Source organism: Balaenoptera acutorostrata, chromosome 20, assembly GCF_949987535.1.
Source record: "Balaenoptera acutorostrata chromosome 20, mBalAcu1.1, whole genome shotgun sequence".
Lineage (NCBI taxonomy): Eukaryota > Metazoa > Chordata > Mammalia > Artiodactyla > Balaenopteridae > Balaenoptera > Balaenoptera acutorostrata.
In genome coordinates this window covers 44,510,615-44,537,094 of record NC_080083.1, presented here as the reverse complement: position 1 = coordinate 44,537,094, position 26,480 = coordinate 44,510,615, and the positions used below count along the sequence as shown (strand labels likewise).

General features: G+C 58.4%; 2 protein-coding genes across 11 annotated transcripts; both read left to right on the top strand.

Moving 5' to 3' along the window:
• The first annotated feature begins 437 nt into the window (after positions 1-437).
• On the top strand, positions 438-24,995 carry STARD3 (StAR related lipid transfer domain containing 3). 10 transcript variants are annotated; one of them, XM_057536237.1, is made up of 17 exons: positions 438-561; positions 10,130-10,238; positions 12,272-12,543; positions 15,460-15,537; positions 15,927-16,004; positions 16,128-16,181; positions 16,580-16,697; positions 16,901-16,999; positions 17,200-17,255; positions 17,623-17,715; positions 18,885-18,956; positions 19,434-19,496; positions 19,663-19,758; positions 20,140-20,219; positions 20,309-20,413; positions 21,537-21,630; positions 22,552-24,995. In XM_057536237.1, exons 1-17 carry the CDS (start codon positions 553-555, stop codon positions 22,654-22,656), a joined length of 1,581 nt encoding a protein of 526 aa, XP_057392220.1. In that variant the 5' UTR covers positions 438-552; the 3' UTR covers positions 22,657-24,995. The 10 variants fall into 10 exon arrangements, with proteins under 10 accessions (XP_057392220.1, XP_057392223.1, XP_007177611.1 ...); XM_057536240.1 differs by lacking the exon at positions 10,130-10,238; XM_007177549.2 differs by lacking the exon at positions 18,885-18,956 and having other exon boundaries at positions 15,927-15,991; positions 19,388-19,496.
• A 91-nt stretch (positions 24,996-25,086) lies between these two features.
• TCAP (titin-cap) lies at positions 25,087-26,349 on the top strand. The gene is made up of 2 exons (XM_007177548.3): positions 25,087-25,238; positions 25,496-26,349. Exons 1-2 carry the CDS (start codon positions 25,129-25,131, stop codon positions 25,887-25,889), a joined length of 504 nt encoding a protein of 167 aa, XP_007177610.1. The 5' UTR covers positions 25,087-25,128; the 3' UTR covers positions 25,890-26,349.
• The last annotated feature ends 131 nt before the right edge of the window (positions 26,350-26,480 follow it).

Here is a 26,480-nt window from a genome sequence, read left to right as displayed (position 1 = left end):
TTACCCTGTGGTGGTCATCCAAGGGTCAGGTCCTCGACCCTAGTGTCCAGTCCTCTAGTTTGGAGCCTTGACTGCTGACAAGCTCCGAGCCCTCTTGGGAAGGACCACAGGAATTCTAGATCCTGCTGGGGATGGCTGAAAGAGGCAGAGGGGGAAAGAGGAGTCCTTCAAGAGTAACTGGAGTAATGGATCCCTCCAAAGGGCCTGTCCCCCAGCCCCACGGGCCTCCCCTCAGGAAGATCCCCTTTTTTCTCCACAGTGCCAGGCCTATGTGGCCCAATAAGGATGATGACCCTGGGCTTCTTTCCAACTCCCCTACCGTTAGGAAGATCCTTTCAGGCCTAACTTTAGCTGCAGCCCCCACTTCCGCCCCTTGTGGGCGGGGCCCGAGGGCTTGGGGGCGGGGCTGCAGTCCTACGCACGTTCGCTCTCGGGGGCGGACTCAGTGGCGGAAGTGGCGCCGCCGGGAGATCCCCTTCCTCTCGGAGGCGCTCCTGGGGCCGCGGAGCCCGGCTGCGGCTGGGGCTAAGAAGAACTGGGGCCGTGGCTGACATGCAGCAGGTGGGTCCGCGAGAGGTCAGTGGGACCGGGTGGTGGTACGAGGGCTACGTCTTGCCAGCAGATCCCGCCTCTCTAGCCGGTGTCCGTTCATGGTTCCGTCCGACCCTTCCCACACCCCCTGCGCCCCAGGTTCCGCCCCCTTCCTCTGCTTGGCCTTGCTCCACCCCGCGCCGGGTTCGAGGGTCTCGGGCGCTGACCGTCCGCGGCCCCGCCCACTCGAGAGAGCCCGGGAAGGGCGTCCCGGATCGCCCTCCAAAGCTTACCTCTTCTTTGTGAGCGGAGAAGCGAGGGGGCGGTATCTGGGTATTAAAGGGCAGGAGTTGGATATAGGGAGGAGTCAGGGCCTGAGAATGAGAAGGAAAATATCTACAAGTTACTGTAGGTCTGCGTCTCACTGTCGTCCGGTCTCCCTCAACTTCCTTTGGAAATGGCAGTGAATGACTTCCTAATTGACATCAAAAGGGCCCTTTAATATCTTTCTTGAGTTCTTAGATGTGCATACTAACTCGTAATTGAAGTAGTTGATACGTGCCTCTCTCCTCCTTTTTTGGCTTCCTCCGCGTCAGCATCCGCTTATTTTCTTCCTACTTCTCTGACTGTTGAAGTACCGTTTCACATTCTCCTCTCTTGCCCAGTCCCTTACTCTGTACACTGAATTTGGGTGGTCTCGTCAACTCTCATGGCTTCAGCTTTACACCACCTAAACACCCGAAACGCGCCCAGATCTACATCTTCAGCGGAGTGCCCCTCCCTGGAGCCTCAGACCTGGCCATCCAGCTACCAGGTGTACAGCTCCACTTCAGCTGCCACTCACTCCGTCTGAACTTGAACTGCTGCTCTTTTCCCCTGCAGATTCATTCTTTCTCTACCACCCCATCCCAGCCAGAAACCTGAGAATTATACTTCCTCTTCTTTCTCAATTCCCATATCTAAGAGGTGACCTGAATATGCTTCACACCTGGTCCTGTGCCTCTAACTTTTTTGTTACTACCCTTGTTGATGTGTTTCTCACCAGGATGACTGCAGTGACTTCCCAGCAACTTCCAATCATGGCTGCCTGCAACCCGGCCTCCAAACTGTAACTCTCGTGATCCTTTTATTTTTTAAAAATTAATTAATTAATTAATTAATGGCTGCGTTAGGTCTTCGTTGCTGCACGCGGGCCTTCTCTAGTTGCGGCGAGTGGGGGCTACTCTTCGTTGTGGTACGAGGGCTTCTCATTGCGGTGGCTTCTCTTGTTGCGGAGCACCGGCTCTAGGTGCGTGGGCTCTAGAGCGCAGGCTCAGTAGTTGTAGCGCACCGGCTTAGCTCCTCCACAACATGTGGGATCTTCCCGGACCAGGGATCAAACTCGTGTCCCCTGCATTGGCAGGCAGATTCTCAACCACTGCGCCACCAGGGAAGTGCCTCTTAGGATCCTTTAGAAACGCATCTCATAATGTCACTTCCTTGCTTAAAACCCTTTGATGGTTTCCCACTGCCTATGGGAAAGACTGAATCTTTAGCACAATTTACAGAGCTCTCAATGACCTGACCTCTTCCCTACCCTATGTGTACCCTAAGGTCCAATAATATGGCATTGCAGGATGCACTTGCCCACACCTTTTGTGTCTCCATGCCTTTGCATGCACCAGCCGCATTGCCTGAAAGCCCCGCCTCCTCTTACCTGCTGGGCTACCTTCTGCTTGTCCTTCAGTGCTCTGCTCAGGCAGTATCACCTCTGGATCACCTTCCCCCCACCACCCCCAAGGCTAAATATTGCCCCATCTGAGTCCCTGCAGCACCCGTCCGTAATAGCATGATGATTGACAATACAGACTCCTGAATCAGACTTCCTGTGTTCCGATACTGTTTTGTGATCTTGATGAAGTCACTGCCTCGGTTTCCTCATTTGTCAAATGGAGACACTAATGTGCCTACCTGACAGTTATTGTGAGTATTAAATGAAATAGTGTATGTTTAGGGCTTAAACAGAGAGCACATGAGTGCTCAATAAGTAAGTGTTAGCCATTACTGTTTACATGAGAATAATATAGGACAGTGGGTATAACTTTTAATTTTATCAAGTGCTTGAGGACAGTTGACGTGGCTTACTTCTCATTCTGTCCCAGAGCCCCAAAGCCTGACTCTTTGTCAATGAATATGACTCTTTGTCATTTCTCAATGACTCTTTGTCATTTCTGCTCAAGAAATGAATCTGGAAATGGATAAATGTTACATGGCAAGCATTAATTCTAGAGGAATGTGCACAGAGCTCTGGGAACCCAAGCAAGAAAAAGGCCAAGGATGGCTTTCCAGAGGAGCTGACAATTAGTGAGGGGCCTTAGAGCGAGAGAATGAGTTTACCAGAGGGAGGTAGAGACCAGGGTGGGCTCAGAGAATGGAGAGCTGGCTCCTCTGAATAGAGAGCTCTTGCAGGGGAGGGGGCTGAAGTGGGCAGGAGGGCAGAGGCAGTCTCCGCTGCCAAGGCTGGGGATTCCTTTCCTCACCTGGCCATGAAGAAGTGTCCCCATGAAGAAGTGTCCCCTGCAGGGACCATGCCCTGGGGAGGTCTGGAGGCCTGGTACCCGTGTTTGGGGACAGGTCCCTGGGGTAGGGTCAGCATGCATGCCTGTGGGCTGGGCCTGTGCTTTAAACCTGAATCTGGGCTTTTGTTAGTGCCTGGAATGCCCATCTTCCTTGCTTCCAGCTGGTAGATGTGGAGGCCTGAGTCAAATGGCTTCTCCTCCCTGTGGCTTTCCTGACCTCACCCACTCTAGCCTGGGTCAGGTGCTCCCTTCTCTGGGAGCCCACGGTCCTTTGTTCGTTCCTCCCTGAAAGTGCTGATCACAGCATGGCACTGTACATTTATCTGTCAGCCTCCCTCACCAGACCCGGAGCCCCTGAATATCCCCAGGGACCAGCACAGTGTCTGGCACGCCGTACGCTCTCAGTTCTCGTGCTGCAGTAAACTGAGCTCTCCCACACCTAGACTTGTTTGGAGGAGGGGGTTGTGGGTGAGACCAAAAGTCCTGTACGTTTGACAGCTCACACTTATTGCATTGAACGGTAGAGATGGTTGGCCCCATTTTACAGACAAGGAAGCTGAGACTTGGGAGGTGTCTCAGCAGGAACTTAAGGAACCATCTTCTGACTCCAGGTCCACAGCTGTCTCCCAGAAACTGCCTCAGGCTCCCAGCCCTCAAAGGGGCAGCTGCCACATCAGTGGGATAAGGGACAAGGAAGGCATCCCATCCGGCCCGTTGTGTGTCCCTCTGAACTTTTCCTGCCTGGGAAGAGGCTGATCCTGGCTTTTGTCTGGTCAGAGCTGGTGCTGGGAGGAGTCTATGCTGAATCACCCCCGCCCCTGCAGAGCCCTTCCCTCAAGTAGGCTGACAGGACTGAGATCGCCCTGGAAGATCACTGGCTCTTTCCAGACTGACCTTGAGAACTTGACCTCATTAGCCTCCATTTTTATCCAACAGCACCAAGGAGTCGGGTGGGGCCTGACTCACCAGCCGTTGAGTAGGCCAGGGGTCAGAGAATCACAGAGCAGGGGGCATCTCCGACATTAACAGGGCCTGGCATGTAGAGGGAACTGGAGGGCTGAGTAGATCTCAGTTTGTTAGGATTTTCCAGTAAACTGTACCGTCAGAGCCTTCTGGGCTGGGGAGGGGTAGGGAGTGTACAGTGATGAATATGGTTTCTTGGCTTGACTGTACCCTTTCTACTTCCCCAGCAGGAAGGGAGAAACAGAGCCTGGCTTGGGCTTTGATATCTTATTTGTCACTGCTGCCGTGTCCTCCACTTCTTAAATTCCTACTTCTCCAGGGAACTTCCCAAGCCCTCTGGGTGGGGCAGAGTAGGTGCCAGTAAGCCAACTGTGTCGAGGCTGATGGCATGGGCCACTGAGCCCTGAACTACAGGAGAGCCTAATGTGTACCATCCTGGGTGAGCAGCTCCCTGAGGTCAGGGCCCATCCGACCACCTAGCAGTACTGATGGACCCTCAGTTTGGGCAGAGTGCCATGCTACACGTGCCCGGCCCAGGGCCCTGCCTCTGACACTGTGGCCCCTAATAGTAGTAATAGCTACTGTTATTTAAACACAGGCACATTGCAGGTGTTATTTCTAATCCTTTCAGTAGTTCTGTGAAGTGGGCACTCTACCATCCCCATTTTACAGGTGAGAGACTCAGTGATTTGGTCAAGGGTACAAAGCCTAATAAAGAATGGCCTTGGGCTTTCAACTCCAGGTCTGCTGACCAACCCCCAAACTCACACCCTTTCCCTTGTTCCAGGGTAGGCATTACAGATCCACAGGCCAGTGAACCTACTAGATACGTGCCATGTATGGCCAGACACCGTGACTGGGCCTCAAGGACTTAAGGAGAGATGACTTTGAGGCTCAGGTCTAGCGTGTTGGGAGGGAATTGCTGAGGCAGAGTCCCGAGACCTGGGCTTGGGGAAGCCTGAGGCTGAGGGTGAGGTTTGCCCAGGAGGTGACTTGTGAACTGGTCTCTGAAGAGTTGGAGTTCCCCCCAGGGGGAGGAGGTCATTCCAGAATGGGGAAGCAGAGGGACTGAAGGCACAGAAGGGAGACCAGCTGGCCATGGTGTGTCCTGGGAGCAGCCAGTGATCTGGAGAGTATTGGGGGAGGGGTATGAACCCCACAGCAAGAGAAGAGTGCTGGGGACCCTTGCTATCTGAGGGATTTAACTCCTCACCCAGTCTTCTCTCTGTGAGTTGGGGCTCAGGGAAGAGGCGGGGAGCTGCCACCCTGCCTGAGGGTGCCCAGGAAACCAGTCCCCCTTGCCCGTTGGTAGAGGAGGTGCCGGGGCTCTGGGCAGCGCGAAACACCAAGAGAGGGTGGAGTCCAGCTCCAGGAGAGGCTGGACAGGTGGGGCTGCTCCTCCAGGGCTGGGCGGGAACGTGCACCTGTGCATGTGATGCTGCAGGAGAGGGTGGAAATAGTCGTTCAACACATTTCGTGAATATTTACTGTGAGCCTGGTACCGTTCTGGGAACTGGGCTCACAGCAGTGACAGAGCATGGGAGTCCCTGCTCCAGTGGAAGAAGGCAGGCAGCAAACAGCCCAGCAAACATATAATATGTCTGGGGGGATGTGTGCTGTGAAGAAGAATAAAGCAGGGTAAGGGGGTGGAGGGTGGAGCTAAATAGGGTGTTCAGGGAAGGCCTCTCCAAAGGGACCAGAGTGACCAGAATGGAGGGAGGGAACATTGCAGAGACCTAGGGGAGGAACAGACAGGACAGCAGGAACAGGGGTCCAGGGGTGGGAACATGCTTGATGTGTCCAGGGAACAGTGAGGGGCTGGTGTGGCTGGAGCAGAGGGTTCCAGGGGAGGAGGCCGGGGGGAGAGGAGGCTTACAGGCCAGGGTGGGGACTTGGGCCTTTACTCTGGGGCAGCTGGAAGCTATTGGAGGTTTGGGGCATTGGGAGGTGTGGTCTGACTTTTACTGGGATCCCTCTGACTGCTGCGTTGAGAATAGACTTGGGACGAGGACAAGGAGGTGGTCAGGAAGCGGTAGCAGGTGAGAGATGTGGCTCGGGCAGGGCGATGGTAGTGCTGAGCAGTGGCAGCTACTGGCTGGAATTTGAAGGATTTGTTGATCGTTCGGATGTGGAGCGGAGGGCACTGGGCTCTCCACAGGCCCTGCCTGGGTGGCTGTTAAGCTCTTTGGGGTCTTTTGATACCTCGCTCCCCAGCCAGCACAGGAGGCAGCCACGTTTGGGTTCACCGGGTCCCAGCCCAGCACTGAGGGAAGCCCACGTGCCCCTGGGGTCAGCTCTGCCCCATCCAGGCTGGGGGGCTGTGGGCAGGCCTCTCCGAGCTTCAGTCTCCTCATCTCCACAGCTCCTGGTAGCGGGCGCAGCGAGTAAAGGAGAGGATGTCTGCAGGGGGCCAGCGTGGGCCACTGCCAGCCCAGATTTGTTTCTTGTGGATGGTCTGCAGGCCTGTTCGGTCTGCTGTCCTCCGTCCCCGAGCCAGCTTCCGCCCAGGCCGGCCAGCGGCAGGACACAGGCCAAGGCCAACCTCTTCTGCACGCAGAGCCTCTGCCTCCTGCTCCCCTGTGGATTCTCCATTAACCTGGGCATTAACAGGGGCTTGATCCAGAGCAACCCCAGCCCTGGCCTGAAGCCGTCTCCCAGAAGCAGTCAGAGCTCGAGGCTGTGTTTCCGCCAAAGAAGAGGCAGGGGTGTCATGTTAGCTCACCCTTCCGCAGCGATCACTCTGCGTCAGGGACTGTTTGGGGCCATTATGTGTAATAAATCACTTAATCCTTATAATACCTCCAATAAGTAGGTACTACTGTTACCCCCATTTTACAGGGAGAAAACTGAGGCACAGAGAGGTTCAGTGACTAGTAAGGTGGGAATCCAGGGTTTGAATCTTCTCCTGGCTTGACATCCAGTCCTTTCTTGGCTTCACCGATTCCTCCTGACTTGTGCTGAGTTAGGGACCCCTCAGGGAAGCCCCCGTGGCTAGTGTCAGCATTTCCTGAGCGGTGCAGCGTGGGGGATGTGTTTTGAGCCCGTGTCTCCTGTCCCCTCAGCCTGGGGAGAGGGTTTGGAGGAGCCGCACTGCTCCGAAGTGAGAATCATTTCTGGATATAGGTGACACTTGTTCCATCCCCTCGGGGTCACAGAGCACAGCTGGTGGAGGGAACACTAGCTGGAACTTGTGCGGCTCGGCCCAGCGCTCTGTGGGAAACTGGGCGGAGGGGAGGGTGAGAGGACCTCAGAGGGAGCCGTGGTGGCCTGGCGGCCGTGGTTACTGTCTATGGCGCGCTTACTCTGCTGTCCTACGCGCTCCCCACGCACCGCTGTCTCCTCTGATCCGCCAGTGGCCCAGGCTCAATACAGGTATCCCCCCCCGCCCCCCACCGTCTCCAGGTGCAGCCTTGGAGGCTTGCTGAGTGAGGGACGGAGGAACATCGCTCACATTGCAGACTTGCCTTGGCCAGGAAACGCCGGCCGGGAGCTGCCGAGAGATGGCTGGAGCTTCTGGCCTGGGGTGTGACTGAGGCCTGGGAAGGACCCTGTCTGTGCCCCTGCCACCTAAGAACCGTGGAAATTGGACCCTGGGGGAGGCGGCGGTGGGGGGAGCAGGCACCAGTGGGAAGGGGTGGTATCAGAGATCAGTCCCAGGCCCCCCACTCCAGAGCCTGAGCCGGGAGCCAGGGCAGCCCCCCACCTCCCGCCCCAGCCCCTCCCTGGGGAGACACATTTGCCTGGAGCTGCAGTAGCTGGGCCCTTAGTGCGCAAGATGAGGGAACCTGGGCTGAAGGCTTGGACAGCTTGCTCTGGGTCACCAGGCGGGTGAACTGTGGAGCTCAGATTTGAACTCAGGCCTTTGGGGGTGATTTTACTACTGTAGTGTGTAAGCCCCGCCCCCTCCCGCACCCCACTTAATCTCCCTCTCACCTGGACGGCCTTGCCAGCTGCTGGTTCCATTTCCACCCCTACCGACCAAGCACCTGCCATCCTTCTCCCGACACGTACATAAATGCCAGCCTGAGGCGGTGGCAATTATTGCTGCCTTTTTTATTGTGGTAAAGCATACACAGCGTAACGTTTACCGTTTCAGCCATTTTCAAGTGGACAGTTCTATGGCATTAAGTATATTATCGTTCCCTTTATTTAATGCAGCTGAAGAAACAGAACGGTTCTCTTTGCCCCGGGTCGCACGGCTGGTGAGGGCAGACTGAGACTTGAGCCCTGGCCGCAGGGCCCGGTTCTCTTTGCACGGTACCAGCTGCCTGCTGCTGTCTGCCAGGTCGGGACCCACCCAAAGCTCCTGCTGCGCTCGGGCTAGTGTTTCCTGGGGCGAGTAAGAGAAGGCCTGGGAGGGGGTGTGAGGGCCCACCCCTCCCCTTTGCCCCCTGAGCTTTCCCTGGGCCCAGAGACCTGCCTTGCCCACTCCTCCCCACCCCTTTCCCTTCAGACCGAGGATGATAAATCCTCCAGTTTCCCCTCCCTCCCCGCCACTCTCCCCAAGCCTCAGCGGCTCAGCTTCTGCAAACACGTCAGCTTCTGCAAACACGTCAAGTGTCAAGTCTGCAGCCAGCCCCAGCGGACTCCTTCACGCCACCTGGGCTGCTCCACTCCCCACGCCTCTGAAGGCGCTTGGGAAGGGCCGGTGACAGCAGGTGGTGGGCTTGGCAGGGGGCGCTGCTCCCAGGGGGCTGGGTGGCAGCCCTGCCGCCTCCAGCCTCCTGACACTCCTTCCTGCTCCCCCCACCCCACCCCACCCCACCCCCATCAGGAGGGCGGGGGCGGCGGGCGGAGGCCAGGCTGAGCTGCTCTGCCGGCAGCTGCCACCTTCCATCCTCCAGGGTCAGGGCAGTTCCAGGCCAAGGTGGCTTTCACCCCTTAGACTGGCAGGTGGTCGGAGGGAGCTCAAAAGCCTTTTGAAGTCGTCTGGATGAGTTATTTTCAAACCACACCCAAGGAGGCGCCTCAGGGGTGACCGTGGATGGAGTCTGAGGAAAGGCTGACCGGTGGGGCTCTCTGTGGCCGCGTCTTGTGGCGGGACCCATACAGTCCTGCTTTTATCTGTTTTCCATATTGAGGTTCTTTTTTTTGGCTGCGCCCAGGGATTGAACCCAGGCCCTTGGCAGCGAAAGCACAGAGTCCTAACCACTGGTCCACCAGGGAATTCCCGTATATTGAGATTCTAAGTAAGGTTTTCTTGTTGCTGTTTCGTTTTAAGTTAGACCATGGACCTTTTTCCCACATAGGGAAACGGAGGTTTGCTAAGAAGGACTGGCCCAAAGTTATTCAGGGTTAGTGGCTGCCCTCAAACTGGGGCTCAGGTCTTAACTCCTGACCAGTGCCCATTCTACGCTGCCAGCTCTTGCTTATTTGGACCCGGAGTTTCTTTCCTGGGGGAGGGTAATGTAGAACCCTTCTCTCTCTGCCTCTTGGCCAGCCGCCCCCACCCCTGCTTCAGAGCTCCCGGGGTCGGCTCCCTCGCACCCCTGCGTCCGCAGCTCGCCCGGGCTCCCCCAGCACCTCTGCTCTCAGCCCCCGTCTGTCTCTCGCTTCCACAGGGATATCTGGGTGTGTCAGTGTCAGTGCTATTGCCACTCTGAGTGTGTCTCACACCCAAGCTGTTGCCATCCAAGTCCTGTCCCCAGAGAGGGAGGGGGAAAGCCAGGGGGAAAGCCAGACAGACCCGGGAACAGACTGGGAGTGGGGAAGTCACAGCGCCCTGCCATGAGATAGGGAAGAAGAAGAGGGGGAAGGCAGGTAGAAAAGAGGAGAGAGAGAGAGAAACATGAGAGAGACTGATCCGATGGGGGTGGAGAGAGACTCACAGATGGGAGAGAGATGGAGAGGAAGACCCAGAGAGGGGGCGAAATAAAGATGGACGTGGGAGAGGGTACAGAGACACTTCTAAAGAAAGGTAGAGAGGTAGCTTGTGAGAGAGACAGAAAGGGGGAGGAGAGATGGAGACAGGTCTGGCAGGAGACAAGAGGGCTATTAGAGACAAGCAAATGTCACCCGCCCTGGGGCTGCGGCCCTGTCTGGGTGAGGGATGCGCTGAGTGTGTAGTCTGACACCAGGTCCAGCTGATGGACGTTGGGGGCGTCCCATTGCCTGCGGTCTGTCACATCCCCTCCTCTGACTGCCACCTTCCAGAGCTGGGCCCAGCCTTCCTTCAGTACCCTCCAGGTGAGCTTGTCACGGGGATCCCAAGAGTGTGGTAGTGGGGGGATGGCCTTGGGCTGGTGCCTGTGCTGAGAACAGTCAGCTCTGGGTCCACTGGCACAGAGGCAGAGGGGTGGGCGAGCCGGCTTGCTCAGAGCCCCCTGCTGGCCACATACTGGGGGGGGGGCTTGTTTTGGACTTAGTAGATGGAGTGGGGCGTGGAAGGTAGCAGACATAGCAAAGGTATGGAGGGGACGGCGAATCTGGAGGGGAGACTGGTTAGATCTTGCCTTCCCAGGATCAAGCACAAAGATCTAGGGCTCCCCTTCCACTGGCCCCCAAACCTGCCCCCTGGTGCTGGCGTGTGAGAATACTCAGGGAGACTCTTGATGGGGTACCAGAAACTCAGGCCCCACTACACTGCATCAGCTCTTCTCTGGCTCTAGACTAAACCTTTCCTTCCCCCGCGCAGGGGACAGGGTCTCTGAGGGCCCCCGCCAGCAAATTGGTAGAGCAGAGACCTTAGGCCTGGGGCCTGCATGGCAGGGAGGGAGTGCTCCAGGGCCCCTTTTGTCTCTAGGGTTCATGAGGATTTCAGCCTCATGATTGCACAGGCAGGTAAGGGATGGGTAAGTCCATTCACCCTCTCGGAGCCTTGGCTGTCTTATCTGAAGAATAGGAGGAACCATCCTGCCCTGTGTGGGCATGAAACACGCCCGTGGGCGCAGCATTCTGTGGGCACTGGAGCTCTGGGCGAGCCTTGGGTAGCGGCTGGGTTTGCCCTGGTCCTCTCTACCATGTAGCGTGGAGCTGAGGGCCAGGAGACCCTCTGGGTCAACCATTTATTCAACAGTCAATTATTCAGCACCTGTTAAGTGCCAGCATTGTGCTAGGTCCTAGGAGACAGCAGGGACCAAGTCAGATAAAGGCCTGCACCGTGGAGTTTGCAGAACAATCAGTAAGATGGTTTCAGATGGTGAGAGTTCACTGAAGAAGGTGAAGCCCCGTAAATTAACTGGGACTGGGGACAGGAGAGCGGGAGACTCTGAGGAGAGGGCTTTGGAGCTGCCCGTTGAAAGGACTGGGGAGACCATTCCACCCAGCCCAGAGAGCTGGGTCTAAGGCCCCCGAGGCAGGACCGGGCTGCCACGTGTAGGGACCTAGAAGGCCCGGGCGGCCGTCGTAGTGAGACGGGGCCTGTGCCTTGTGAGAGGAGTGGTAAGAGGAGCCAGGCAAAGCCACGTCCTGCGAGGGCATCACGAGGAGGGTGCTGTTAGCCTCAGACCAGTGGGGCACCCTTGAAGGGTTGTAAGCGGGAAATGGCAGGATCTGATTCATGTTCTGAAAAGCTTTCTCTGGCTGTCGTGTGGAGAAGTGGTTGCTGCGGGGGGAGAGGAAGACTGGAGACGCGTCCATTAGGAGCAAGTTGGCGCGCTGGGAGAGAGCTGTGCTGGGTGGGCCCGAGGTGGCAGTGGTGGGGACGTAGCTGGAGATGAAGATGTCATCCCGCCATCCCGCCCCCAGCACAGAGCACTCTGCTCTAGGAAGTCCCTCCCAGTCGCCATGGATTAGTGGGTGGGAGGGTAGGGCTGGCTGCTGGGAGGGAATGTGGCTTTGTGCTTGGAAAACAAAGAACAGAGCTTGGGACTGACTTCTCCTGGGGGTGGGGGCAGGCCCAGAGGCTGTTGACAGGCCCAGAGGCTGAACCACAGGGCAGCGCTTGGCAGGAGCAGGCTGTGCCCCCAGACATCGGGGAGGATCCCAGAGGCCTCCAGGGGTGACCGTGGGGCTGCAGGACTTTACCGGGGATGGCGGGTGTAGAAGCAGGACAAGAGCAGAGAGGGATGCCCAGACGCCTCCAGCCTGAAAGTCAGGCCACGGTGGGAGATTAGGCAGAGAGGGCCCTGGGCCACCGCGTTAGGCTGGGGCTGAGGGGCAGATGTGTTTGGGAGCAAACGGGGTCCCCGGGGGCTGCGTGGGAAGGGACGAGGGAGGTGACCGGGACCTCCAGGACCCTGACATGCAGGACCTGAGCCAGCCGCCCCGTCTTCCCGCAGCCGTGCTGCTGAGGCCCGGCCCTCTCTGCCTGGAGGTGGGGGCCGCCAGGATGAGCAAGCTGTCCAGGGAGCCGGCCCGCGACCTGGAGCGCAGCCTGCCAGCCGTGGCCTCCCTCGGCTCGTCGCTGTCCCACAGCCAGAGCCTCTCCTCGCGTTTCCTCCCGCCGCCTCGCGAGAAGCGCCGGGCCATCTCCGACGTCCGCCGCACCTTCTGCCTCTTTGTCACCTTCGACCTGCTTTTCATCTCCCTGCTCTGGATCATTGAGCTGAACGTGAGTGGGGCCAAGGCTGGAGGCACACGCCGCACTGTGGGGGTTGCCTGGGCCTCAGTTACTCCATCTGCCGAATGGGAGGGTTGCCTCTGGCCGGGGTGGGTGGGGGGCTGTTGATTTCCAGGTAAAAGGAAGAATGAGATGATAAGAATAGCTGTTCTCATCTTCCAGAGAAAGAAACTCAGAGAGGCTGAGTCGTTTATCTGAAGTCTCTCAGCAAGTATGTGAAGGCGGCAGGGTTTGAACCCAGACTCTCTGGCTCCAGAGCTCACACTCTTGACCTCTGCGCCATACTGCCCCCCAGTGGACACTCTTGAGAAAGGAGGAGGGAGCCCAGAGGACTCTGGTTGAGCTATTGAAACCTTTGTCTTCTTTCTGCTCTACATTACTCTCTGACTCAATTCATTCATTCAACAAACATTTTTGAGCCCCTGCTGTGTCCCAGATACTGTGCTAAAAGCAGAGGGTACAGTGGGGAGTAACCAGTAAAAACTCCCAGTTCCCAGTGGCGCCCAGCTCTCCTTCCCCACTTGGGGCATTCTTCCAGTGCCCCCCAGTTTGGCCTCTTGGGTTTGGTGAGATGCCACCTAGCAGTCTGGAGACGGAGCTGCCTGTCGGGGCAGGGTCTGCCCCCTTCTCCCCCTGTGCAGTGCTTGGCCAGCTGGTGGTGGGGCCTAATCCCTGGGTGCTAACAGGGCAGAGCAAGACCTGATACAGAGGCAGGAGCCGTGGAACAGGGCATCCCAGGCTTGGTCCCGTGCCAGCTTCTCCTCTGTAGTAACTGTGTGACCTCAGCAAGGGACTCAGCCTCTTTGAGACCCCCTGTTCTCCTTGTACAAAGTGGGTCAGAGTTCTGGATGGCAGGTGCCCTTCCTCCAGATCGCAAGCTCAGGTGTCAGGAGAATGACTGGTGCTAGAAGTGAATTTGGAGAAGGGGCTGGTTTAGGGGTGAAGAGGGTAAGTTTGATTCCAGGCATGTTGAGCTGGAAAGCAAGGCAGGGCTCTGAGGGTGGCTGTCCTTTGTGCACAGGGATGAGCTGGCACCTTCAGCGGGAAGGAACCACAGCCACGGGGCCTTCGGGACCACCTTAGCGATGAGAGAGCTGAGGCCCAGCAAGGTTCAGGGCCGCTCGAAGAGCTTCCGAGGCCTTAGACATTCTTGCTTTTGAAGGTCCCGTGCAGCATCAAAGCAGGCACTAACATTCACCCACATCCTTCATTCAGTATATATATTTTCTTGCTAGAAAAGAGCTGAAAAAAATTTTTGAGGATTGTACTTTTGAAACTCTCTGGCTGTATTGGCTGTAATAGCTTAGCAGTCATCATGCAGACTTGGGAATTCTTGCAGAGTGCGAAAACCTAACCTCCAAATTGTTTTCAAATGTGATGAAAAGTTTCAGAGTGCTGGATTTAATAGTTCATAGAATCAACATAATGTTTCACTCGGTAGACGCTTAATTGAAATTTTATATTTTCAGTTCTGTCATCTTATTTTCATATTTTGGAGCATATATAGTTTTAATGATCTAACAGGCTGTGTGTTGCCCACTGGATGCAACGACCCTGGCCGGGTTATAAGACCTGTGCCAAGGTCTCGTAGCCCCTGGCAAAGCAGGGCCTGGAACTCCACTGTCCTGAGTCCTCACGCAGTGGGCAGGCGGGTACCCAGGCAGAGGGAGAGTTCTCTGTAAAGAGAAAACTGGTGGAAGACAGAGCTTGAGGGGACAGGGGCTGTTAGGGGTGGGAGGGGCCGTGGAGCCCAAGAGGGAGCAGTCGGGAGTAAGAGGCGGACCGAGCTGGGGCAGAGTGGGGTGTCAGGCCAGGGGCAGCACGGCGTCAGACTCCACAGGGCTCAGAGCGGTCCTGAGGTTGAGGCATTCAGTGGGGGTGTGCCAGGGGCTCGAAGGTCAGTGAGGGGCTGTCCAGATTGCTGCTCCTGCCCCGCGCATCAGAATCACCTGGGACTTTTATAACCAGTCTAGGTGCTCAGCTCAGCCTGAGATTCAGACCCAGTGTCTGAACATCTGTATCTTTAACCAGCCCCCCACCCCCCACTGCCCCAATTCATATCCTCTGCCGGAGATCAGAAGCCCCGGTCTAGGTGTGAAGGGTCTTCCCCTTCAGGGCTCCCAGGCCCCATTCCTGAGAGTCCCCTTGTGGCCCCCTTCTCCGGGGGCTGGCGCCCCACCTGCAGAGGCGTAAGCCTGCCACCCCATTCCTCCTGAAGCCTCAGGCTGCTCTAGCTCTCAGTGTCCATCCGGACCCCTCACTGCCCAGCCAGGGTCTCAGGGGTCCCATTGAAAATGGGTGGGTGGCTAGGGCAGGGGCAGGGGCAAGGACCAGTCTGCTCACTCTGAATGCCATCCTCTCTAGCAGCATGATGGATTTTGCCCATTAAGCACAAACCTAATCAATTGATTTGCCACCTGGGGCTCCGTCTGACACCACTGTCCACCCCTGGCCCCCATCACCCCAGATGGATGCTTGGCTGGGAAGATAGAGCACCGCAGTGGTGGGAGGGAGATGAAATTATGTGAGAGGCATGCTCCCAGCACCCTGTGTGCCAGCCCTACCTACCTGCATAGGGCTCATCGCCTCTCCTGCACAGCCCCAAGGCCCTCCAGGCCTGCCTCTTCCTGGGCAGTGTGCCCGCGAGTGTCTGAGGCACAGCTTAGCCCCGCCTGTCTGGGCTGCCTGGATCCTTAGAGAAACAGTGATAGTGCTGGGGTCTCAGGTCCCTGGCTGAGCTCCCCTGGTGCCTCAGGGGCTTCTTGGTGGTAGCTGAGCATTTACAGCCTCTCCTCCCTCCCGGTTCTACCTTCTCCCCCCTCCTGCCCCCTCCCCCTCTGGGAGAACAAGGGGCAGCCCTGGGGACTTGGTTCTGCTTGCAGGGCTATCCACATCTCTCTCTTCCAGACCAACACAGGCATCCAGAAGAACCTGGAGCAGGAGATCATCCAGTACAGCTTCAAAACTTCCTTCTTTGACATCTTTGTGAGTGGCCTTGGAGATCCTGGGGACAGAGAGGGCATAGGAGCGTGTCTCTTTCGCTGGATTCTCTTCTTCTCGCAACACACATCCTAATCTGATCAGGGAGACTTGCTTCTATCTTCAGGGAACCCTCAGTATTCAAACGGGTTCCTAAATGAGGCCCCACCTTCAGAGAGCCCCAAGTGGGAGGGGAAGACAAGAGACCCCTGTCCAAGAAGGTCACATCCAGATCATCCCCAAAGAAACGCTGACTTGGCCTCGGCCCTTCTCTCCTGGGGTGTGCACACCATGCGGAGGGAGCCTCAGGGAGCAGGACTGGAGGCGGAGGCCCGCCTTCAGCAGGGGTAGGGCCGTTGGCTTGCCCGTGATGGTTCCCCGGCCCCCCACACCAGGTCCTGGCCTTCTTCCGCTTCTCTGGACTGCTCCTGGGCTATGCTGTGCTGCGGCTTCGGCACTGGTGGGTGATTGCGGTAAGATGCCACTTTCCTGGCAGCCCTCGGGCCCTGGTGGGGCTGGTGCAAGAGACGGGATGGACGAGGACTCACTTCCCAACCTCTGTGTTCGCTCTCTTCCTCCTTCCCTCCCCTGGGCAGGTCACCACGCTGGTGTCCAGTGCATTCCTCATTGTCAAGGTCATCCTCTCTGAGGTCAGTGGCTCAGGGTCTGGCTGGTCTGGTGGGCATCTGGCCTGAGGGATGGGCTTCTCCCAAGAAGGGACCACTCCTCTGATTTTGGGTGTCTGACCCTGTTGTCAGGGTTGGGGTGAGGGGGAATCCTGTCCTTTGAGGTTTCTAAAGGATCATCTTCATTGGCTTTCCCCACTTGCCCTGCTGCAACCCCAAGGATGGAAAGTTCCTCCTCCAGCCTAACCTTAGTTTATCCTGCTGCAGAACTCATTAATCCATCCATCTCAAAGGCATGTTCCACAGAGGGTTCCCACAGCTGGTACCAGGAGTGGGGTGTAGGCCAGAGTTGGTAGCCCCAGGGTGGGGCTCTGGGTTTGAGGTGACTCCCTGCCATGGAGCTCAGCCCCCTCCCTCCACAGCTGCTCAGCAAAGGGGCCTTCGGCTACTTGCTCCCTATCGTCTCCTTCGTCCTCGCCTGGTTGGAGACCTGGTTCCTTGACTTCAAAGTCCTACCCCAGGAGGCTGAGGAGGAGCGATGTGAGTGCTGGGGGGTGAGGGGGTGCAGTGAGGGTCACCCCCACCCAGGAGAGGAGAGTTTCGGGCATGAGAGCCGGTTCTGAGCTCTCTTGCCAGCTCTGCCTCTAGGAGCCTTAGGGTGAGCCTGGGCCGGGGGACCCCAGGCTGCTGGGCCATGACTGTCCTTGGTCTGGGGCGATGGCTGCCCACGTCTGCTCCCCCAGGGTATCTTGCTGCCCAGGCTGCTGTCGCCCGAGGACCCTTGCTCTTCTCCGGCGCCCTGTCCGAGGGCCAGTTCTATTCACCCCCAGAATCCTTTGCAGGTGCGGGCTGGTGGGTGGGGGAACTGCCTTCGGGGAGGGGCATTGGCTGGGTCTGTTCTTTCTGTTCGTGTCAGCTCCCCGGGGAAAGCGAGCAGCCCTCTGCCACACCCGCTTTTATACTGCCACACCGTTGCACTTGTACCCCGACCTCCCCCTGCTCTCTCCACCTCTTCCCATTGTCCTCTGCTTGTTTTCTGCAGGGTCTGACAATGAATCAGATGAAGAAGTTGTTGGGAAGAAAGGCTTCTCTGCCCAGGTATCTGGCTGCCTACCCCGCCCCGGGTGGGCACCCTGGAGGAGGGGCCCGTGCTGCGCTCAGCCGGGTGGGCAGGGGCTTCCCAACGGAGCGTAGAGCTTAGGCAGCCTGAATGCCAGTCCGTGTCCATCCGGGTGTCTGCCCCACTGTCGGTCAGGCCCACTGGTCTGCTTCCTGCCTGGGGCCCGGGGGTAGCAGCCGCAGCCACGGCACCTGGTCCCAGGAAGCCCGCAGGGCCCGGGAGACCAGCCCAGACCCGGCATCTGGACATCTGGCTGAGTCAGGCTTCCCACCCAGCCCGGTGCAGAAAGAGCAGGTGGGGTACAGACCCCAGGCTGACCCCTTCCTGCCTCCCATCCCTGGCCAGGAACGGGAGTACATCCTCCAGGGGAAGGAGGCTATGGCGGTGGTGGACCAGATCTTGGCCCAGGAGGAGAACTGGAAGTTTGAGAAGAATAATGTAAGAAACCTGTCTCCCACCTGATCCTGAGAGTTTTCCTGTGGGGAGTTTTCCCCCCCTTTTCTGAGGCCTGAGAAATAAGCCCAAAGATTGCATGGGTTGGAACCATATTCCTGCCCCAGGAGAGGGGGCTGAGCCCTGGGGTCAGCCACTTGGTTGGGCTGCATTGGACATTTCCACCGCCCCTCCCCCTGCTTCCCCCCCACCCCACCCCCACCCCCTGCTGCTCTGCTCCCTCGGCTCCAGCTTTGAAGGGGAAGCCAGGCTTTGGCCCTGTGTCTGGTGTTTTGTTTCATGGTCAAAACAGTATTATCTAAAAAGATGGCACAGAACTTGGAAAACAGAGGGAAAACATCCTCATCCCCTTCTCTGGCCAGTCCCTCTGGCAGCCCTTGTTGGCATGGAGGACACGGTCCTTCGTGGCTGCAGCCACAGCTGTGGTCCTGCCTTTAAACTTGATATCAAAAGCCTTTCTCTCCTCATTGCAGAACATTTGTCGGAACCACTGTTTTGGTTTTTTTTATTGAAGTGTAGTTGATTTACAATGTGGGGTTAATTTCTGCTGTACAACAAGGTGACTCAGTTATACACATATGCACATTCTTTTTTTATATTCTTTTCCATTATGGTTTATCTCAGGATATTGACTATAGCTCCCTGTGCTATACAGTAGGACCTTGGTGTTTATCCATTCTAAATGTAATAGTTTGCATCTACCAACCCCAAACTCCCCGTCCATCCCTCTCCCTCCCCCTACCCCCCTTGGCAACCACAAGTCTGTTCTCTATGTCTGTGAGTCTGTTTCTGTTTCGTAGATAGGTTCATCCGTGCCATATTTTAGATTCCACACACAAGTGATATCATATGGTAGTTGTCTTTCTCTTTCTGACTTACTTCACTTATATGATAATCTCTAGTTGCATCCGTGTCGCTGCAAATGGCATTATTTCGTTCTTTTTTATGGCCGAGTAGTATTCCATTGTATATATGTACCACATCTTCTTTATCCATTCATCTGTTGATGGACATTTAGGTTGTTTCCATGTCTTGGCTATTGTGAACAGTGCTGCTATGAACATAGGGGTGCATGTATCTTTTTGAATTATAGTTTTGTGCAGGTATATTCCCAGGAGTGGGATTGCTGGATCATATGGTAATTCTAATTTTAGTTTTCTGACGAATCTCCATACTGTTTTCCATCGTGGCTGCACCAACTTACATTCCCACCAACAGTGAAGGAGGCAAGGAGGCAGAACCACTTTTTTATTTTTTGGCTGCGTTGGGTCTTTGTAGATAGCTTCGCGCAGCCTCTCTAGTTGCGGCGAGCGGGGGCTACTCTTCATTGCAGTGCATGGGCTTCTCATTGCGGTGGCTTCTCTTGTTGTGGAGCATGGGCCCTAGGCGTGTGGGCGTGTGGGCTTCAGTAGTTGTGACATGTGGGCTCAGTTGTGGCTCGCAGGCTTAGTGGCTCTGCAGCATGTGGGATCTTCCCGGACTAGGGATCAAACCCGTGTCCCCTGCATTGGCAGGCGGATTCTTAACCACTGTGCCACCAGGGAGGTCCCAGAACCACTGTTTTTTACTGGCTGCTCAGATATCCCGAAACTCCTGGCGTTTTCTACCCTGAGCTGTTAAAAACCTGCCCTGCCTGTCACCCATTCCTGCCCCCCAGGCTCCCCTCTGCCCACCTCCCTGCCACCCTTCTGTCCCTGCCACAGGAATATGGGGACACTGTGTACACCATCGAGGTTCCCTTTCATGGCAAGACCTTCATCCTGAAGGTGAGTGAGGGAAGCGGTGTTCTGGAGCCTCCTGCTCTGCCTGGGACTCCAGGAAAGAGCCCGGGGGGAGGGGGACCCTCCGGCAGGTTTCTCCCAACCAGGAGGGAAGGGCTGATGTGCCCGAGTACACCTGGCACCACCCAGCCCTCTGCCCGCCCTGCTCCAGACCTTCCTGCCCTGCCCCGCGGAGCTGGTGTACCAGGAGGTGATCCTGCAGCCCGAGAGGATGGTGCTGTGGAACAAGACGGTGACAGCCTGCCAGGTGAGCCGAGCCAGGGGGCCAGGCCTGGGCACCCCTCAGGGCAGAGGCAGAGCGACATGGCAGATGAGGGCGCAGTTGTACCCCGGCATGACCAGTGACCCCCAGGGGACCCAGGTCACGTCATTGGACTGCTCTGTGCCTCAGCTTCCCCATCTGTAAAATGGGGATGGTGGTACTAGTGCCTCCTGGAAAGGGTGGGGAAGATGGAAAGAGGAAATGCTCAGAGCGCCTGGCCCAGCCAGTGCCCATGAATGGGAATGGCTCTTAATTAAGGGACCTGAGCGGAAAGCAGGCTGGCCTGGGGCTTTCCTGAGATGCTGGGACCCTTCCCTGGGGTTTTCCTGGGGTGGCTACACCTCACGTCTGCCCTGACGCCCACAGATCCTGCAGCGAGTAGAAGACAACACCCTCATCTCCTACGATGTGTCTTCGGGGGCCGCGGGTGGTGTGGTCTCCCCCAGGTGAGTGCCCCCCGAGCTCCCTCCTCTCAGCCAGGCCGCCTGTCCTTGGACCTTCTCGGCACCCCCTGACCTAACCCTACCCCCTCCAGGGACTTCGTGAACGTCCGACGCATCGAACGGCGCAGAGACCGATACCTGTCATCGGGCATCGCCACCACCCACTGCGCCAAGCCCCCGACACACAAATATGTCAGGTGAGCTGAGCCTTGCCTGGGGTCATCCGCGCGGGCCCCTCCCCTGGTAGCTGTGGGGACAGGGCAGGGTCAGTGTGTACAGCTGGGCACTTTCTTCTGCCAAGGCTGCTTTCCTGTCCCCAGTCCCGCTGCCCCTAATCCTGCTTATCTGCTGGAGGCTGGACCCACCACCAGGCTGGAGGGCAGCTCCAGGATAGACCGTGAATGGGGATGAATAGGGACCAGCCCGGGAAGGGGGCTGGGAACCATGAGGTTGCACTGGTCTGGGGGACCTGAGCAGGAGGCTCTGTGTTCTGAAGCATCAACTTCCTGCCTGAGGAGACTCGGGTCCCTTTCATCCCCTTCTCCCTGTTCCGCGGCCTTGCCTTTCTCCCGCAGCGCTTGTAAGTACCTCCAAAGGAAGAGACCTTAGTCTTCCTGCTGCCTGTTCCACGGCCTCCTCCAGTTCCCCTGCTGTCTAATCCTAGCCCTGCAAGTGACCTCCTCCCAGATACCCCACTCTTCCCCTTCTGTCCTGGGGTTCCTCAGAGAGCACTGTTCTTTGAGTGTCAGCTTGGGGCTCTGGTCTCGCCACCACCGCAGACTTGCTGGGTGATGGGCAAGCTCATTTCCCCTCTGGGTGCCAGCTTCCTTATCTATGGAGTCAGGGGAGCTGTAGGCGAATTAAATGGAGATGGGATGTGCACCATACAGCTCAGGCCCGACGCCTCCTGAGAAGGCGCCCCCTCCTGGAGCCCAGTGGCACTGCGCTGCTCCCAGAGCTGGGCCCTGGTGAGAAGTGCCCGCCCAGCCCACCCCCTCACGACTAGAGCGGACCTAGAATCCCTGGACCGACTAGATGAGGGCTGGGAAGGTGGTGAGCTGGGGCTTCCCTGCCACTGGGGGTGTGCAAACATCGGCAGGCGGTTGTAGGAGGATTCGAGCGTCACATGGCAGGTGGGGGTGGAGGGCTGTACGCTGTGGCCTCTGGGACACCCGTCCTGGTCCCTGCTCAGGCAGCGAGGGGGTTGCTGGACCAGCAGCTCCCACCCCAGTCCAGGGTGGGCCAAGAATGGGGCGGCGGGGGGGGGAGTCAGGGGTTCTGCCTGGCTCCAAGGTCCCCCACTGGTGCCTCTCTCCTCAGGGGAGAGAATGGTCCTGGGGGCTTCATCGTGCTCAAGTCAGCCAGTAACCCTGGAGTCTGCACCTTCATCTGGATCCTTAATGCAGATCTCAAGGTGGGCATGCCGGGGCTGCGAGGCAGGCTCTGTGGAGTGGAGAGGACTCTGCTGTGTGACCTTGGGCGCTCCCTGCTCTACTCAGAGCCTCCCCTACTCTCCGCCTCCTTTCGTACTCTAAGACTGGGGGCAAGGTCCAGATGGTCTTCTCACCCTGAGTTGCCGGAGGGCCTGTGCCTCCCCTTTTTACCTCTGACTCCCGAGGCCCCCAGGAAGGGTGGCTGGCTGCCAGCCCAGCCCCTCCCGGGTCTGTCTGTGTGACTCACGCCAAGCCCCGGGCACGGCATGTTCTTCCTGCCAGGGAGGAGGGGGGAGGGCGGCCTAGGCTGCATTCCAGAGCTGCCCCTGTGTCCTGGCCCAGAGCAGCCCCTGTGTCCTGGCCCAGAGCTGCCCCTGTGTCCTGGCCCAGAGCTGCCCCTGTGTCCTGGCCCAGAGCTGCCCCTGTGTCCTGGCCCAGAGCTGCCCCTGTGTCCTGGCCCAGAGCAGCCCCTGTGTCCTGGCCCAGAGCAGCCCCTGTGTCCTGGCCCAGAGCTGCCCCTGTGTCCTGGCCCAGAGCTGCCCCTGTGTCCTGGCCCAGAGCTGCCCCTGTGTCCTGGCCCAGAGCTGCCCCTGTGTCCTGGCCCAGAGCTGCCCCTGTGTCCTGGCCCAGAGCTGCCCCTGTGTCCTGGCCCAGAGCTGCCCCTGTGTCCTGGCCCAGAGCTGCCCCTGTGTCCTGGCCCAGAGCTGCCCCTGTGTCCTGGCCCAGAGCTGCCCCTGTGTCCTGGCCCAGAGCTGCCCCTGTGTCCTGGCCCAGAGCAGCCCCTGTGTCCTGGCCCAGAGCTGCCCCTGTGTCCTGGCCCAGAGCTGCCCCTGCTGGTGCCAGTTGTTGAGGAGGAGCCCCTGCCCAGGGCAAGCCTTCCTGGAACTTCTCGCCTCCCCCAGGGCCGCCTGCCCCGGTACCTCATCCACCAGAGCCTCGCAGCCACCATGTTTGAATTTGCCTTTCATCTGCGGCAGCGCATCGGAGAGCTGGGTGCACGGGCATGAGCATGCCCCCTCACCACCCTGCGGGCCAGGGTCCTGTCGCCATGGCCTCCAGAGCCAGAGGACGGGCCGTTTGGGCTTCCCGCTGCCCACAGAGGACCTGGCCTCAAACAGTGGGGAGGAAGGAGCTTCCTCCCGCAGCAGCCCCTCAGCCCCAAGCTGCCACCCTCCACGCGCTTCACCGTGCCTGGGAGCCCTGGCCGTGGGCGGGTCGAGAGCTCAAGCATCTGACTCTGCCGCTGAGGCCAGTGGGGTCCGTCCTGCCGACGTTTACATGGTGTCCCTGCCTCCTGGAAGAGGAGGTCCGCTGTCCCCACCTGGCCAGGCCGGGGTCTGGAATGGGAACCTCGGACTTGGTGGGGGAGGACCCCGGGCAGGACAGAAGTCAGGGCACCCTTGTCACCGGTGTGAAGGCGCTGGAGCCCCTTCATCCACCTGCTCTCTCATCATGGTGTTTTAGGATTATTTAAAGGGTCTGGGACCTTTTTCCACTTGCACTTGGGATGTAGGTGGCAGGTGGGAGTGGTGGGTGCTGGCAGGGAGCCTGCCTCTCCCAGGTTCTCTCCAGGTTGCCTCCCCCCCGCCCAGGGCCTCCTTGGGGACCTTTGTAATTTGAGCCAATTAAAAACATGAACTCAAAAGAAAAAAAAAAAAAAAGCCGTCCTTCCAGCCTGGCCTCTTGAGGGAAGAGAAGGGCAGCACCGTGGAGGCGGGGAAGGAGCCACTGCTGCAGCCACCAACCGCATCACACAGCCTCTCAGAGCCTCTCAGAGCCAGGATGCAGCCAGTGGAGACCCAGTTCCTGGAACCCCCCCCACCCCAACTTTCTTGAATGGTTCAGCTGGGCAGATGACTGGTCAGAGAAAAATTCCCCGCCTCCCTGTCGGGTCTCCTGTGAGGGAAGGTCAGGTTAAGGTCTCCAGCCCAGGATTGGGAGGAGGGAGGTAGGGAGAGACCTGGCAGTACCCACAGCAGGCCTTGGTTGCCCCTGGGGTCCCAAGGCTGGGGTCTGGGGGGAGCCTGGACGTGGGGACTGGCCTTCCAGGTCACTGATGCACCTCCGGGATCCCGGCCTCTGGGCTCCACTTAACCTCCCGTCTCTGCCCCATCACACTGGGGCCACTGGAAAACCTGCCCTCCTCCCTCCCTGCCTTCAGGCTTCCCGAGGAGCTGACTTGCTTAGAGCCGGGGTGGGGGCGGGGTCTCCTCTTGGTCCTGGCTAGGTGTGCGACCCTGGGCAAATCTACCTCTCTGAGCCTCCATTTCCTACTTTATAAAAGCTTTTGTAAGGTTAACAGATACCAAGAATCAGGTGTAGTGCTCAGTAATCAAGAGGATGCAGTTCTGCCCCAGGTGGGTGCCCAGGGCCTTACCGCTAGGTTCTCATCTCAGCTCCTGTCCCTGCCTCTCTTGGTGCCCTTTGCTTTGTCCGCTCAGTGACGCCCTCATTCCTCCTCCCCCATGCCCTCCACCCTGTGTGCCAGCTTCCAGCGGCACGTGCCGCTGCTCTCGGTGCTGGACTGTCCTGGCAGCCCTCCTACTGGCCTGCTCCCTGGGGATGAGAGCCAGGTCCTGCCCAGTGGCACCCTGGAGCTGGCAGGACCCAGAACTCTTCTGGTAAGGTCATTGTGAACAGAAAGGGGGCAAAAGGAGGCCCAGAGAGGGCTAGAAGCTGACCCATAGTCACATAGCCTATTTATGGCTGCTTTGGGGCTAGAGCCAGATCTGGCTGCCACTCCCTGGAGCCCCTGGAGTCCCGTCTCACCCCACCTGAGGCGTTGGGGTAGAGCTGGGGCCACCTCCCACATCTGCTCCCCCCACCCTACTGGCCCGACGGGAAAGGAAAACACCTGGCAAAGGTTGGCGTCCAGGATCCCACGTGGGAATTAACTTCCGTTGCCCCTGCTGGTGAGGTGGTGGTCGGGGGCCAGGCCTTCAGGTGCGGATGCCCGAGGACGTGGCGGCACTGTCCCTTCTTGTTGAGGGGATGGTCAGGGGATATGCCCTTGAGCCCAGGCAGTGGGGAAGGACACGATGGCCTGGTACAGAGCCCAGAGGGGGCCTGGTTCCTGCTGTTCCTGCTCTGTTTACAGACAAGCCGCTGTCCTCCCTGGTTAGGGGAAGGGGTGGGGCAGAGGGCAAGTGCCAAGGTGGCACGAGGCTGGGCACGTGCCTGGTCCCAGACGGTGTCTGAGGAGTGTCAGACACCAGGAGGTGTCGCGCTGAGGACCCCCGCCCCCACGGGAGCATCTTGAGCTCTTCAGAAGCTGACCTCTGACCTGGGGGCAGCCAGAGTCCGGGTACCCCAAGCCCCGCCCTGGGCCCAGAGTCCCCCAGCAGTGAGTCTTGGCTCTGCTTATAGCATCTGACGCCAGAGGGCCTGAAAATAGCCCCTGGAGGAGGGGGAGGAGGGGGAGGAGGGGGCTATTTAAAGGGCCTGGGAGGAACAGAGCCCAGAGCGAGTGAGCGGTCATCATGGCCACTTCAGAGCTGAGCTGCCAGGTGTCTGAGGAGAACTGTGAGTGCCGAGAGGCCTTCTGGGCTGAGTGGAAGGATCTGACACTGTCCACGCGGCCTGAGGAGGGGTGAGTGCTGGCCAGCTGGGCGTCCCTCCTCCCCTCCCCTAGAGCACCCTTCCTGAGCCTTATGAGGCCGGAGCACAAAGCCCAGGAGAAGTTTCGGGGGGTGGGGGCCAGGAGAGTTCCCGCTGGGGGGAGCAAAGTGGAGTCACCCCTCCAGCACCCCAGATCCTGGCAGTCCTAGGGGGGCCCTGCCACTCAGCGTGTGACTGGAGGGCAACAGTTCTCAGGAGTTCAGTGTCCCCTTCCCCTCTCCTTCCCAGTTGCTCCCTGCATGAGGAGGATGCCCAGTGGCGGGAGACCTACCACCAGCAGGGGCAGTGCCAGGCGCTGGTGCAGCGTTCCCCCTGGCTGGTGATGCGGATGGGCATCCTGGGCCGCGGGCTGCAGGAGTACCAGCTGCCCTACCAGCGGATGCTGCCGCTGCCCATCTTCACCCCTGCCAAGGTGGGCGCCACCAAGGAGGAGCGCAAGGACACCCCCGTCCAGCTGCGGGAGCTGCTGGCACTGGAAGCAGCCCTGGGTGGCCAGTGTGTGGACCGCCAGGACGTGGCCGAGATCACCAAGCAGCTGCCCCCTGTGGTGCCTGTCAGCAAGCTCGGCGCCCAGTGTCGCACTCTGTCTCGCTCCATGTCCCAGGAAGCACAGAGAGGCTGAGAGGGCCAGTGACTTGGGCTCCACAGTGCCTGCCCTGGGCTGGGCCCTTCCTGGCTAGGACCACGGAGGGGAGCTGTTGGCCATGGAAGCTTTGTAGTTTGCCCAGAGTTGGGGGCTAGGGGAGGTGGGAGCCAGAGGCCAGGATGCCTGGGTCTCCTGAGTTCCCACAGGGAGGGAGCAAAGACGGTGGGCACTAAGGGTGGAGAGCTGGGGGCCAGCACAGCCGAGTACCCCCAGGAGGAAAGGCAGAAAATGCTGGTGAGGGTAAGAGGTCCCTGAGAGGAGTGACCCCAGTCCAGATTTCAGCTTCAGAGAAGGATGAAGAAAAAGCATAAGGGGATCTGGAATGCTCAGGGAAGGAGGCCTGGAGAAGACCGGAGGGAGGGGGACGTGAAGGGGGCAGAAGCAAGGTGGAGACCCCAGCACCCTCTGTTAGCGCTGCAATAAATGCTCAATCACATGCCAGAGTTTCGTCTCTTTCCTGGTGGTTGAGGGGCCCAGCCGTTGGTGTCCCCCCCATGCTCACTTCTGGGAACAGGCCCTGCATCTGAGCTAAATATGGCAGAGCTAGTGGGTCACCCCATGCTCCCG

Coding starts and splice junctions, on each gene's coding strand:
- STARD3 (XM_057536237.1), top strand. Junction 16,698..16,900: donor GGAGGCTGAGGAGGAGCGAT/GTGAGTGCTGGG, acceptor CTGCTCCCCCAG/GGTATCTTGCTGCCCAGGCT. Junction 18,957..19,433: donor TCCCACCAACAGTGAAGGAG/GCAAGGAGGCAG, acceptor TCCCTGCCACAG/GAATATGGGGACACTGTGTA.
- TCAP (XM_007177548.3), top strand. CDS start 25,129: ATGGCCACTTCAGAGCTGAGCTGCCAGGTGTCTGAGGAGAACTGTGAG. Junction 25,239..25,495: donor TCCACGCGGCCTGAGGAGGG/GTGAGTGCTGGC, acceptor TCTCCTTCCCAG/TTGCTCCCTGCATGAGGAGG.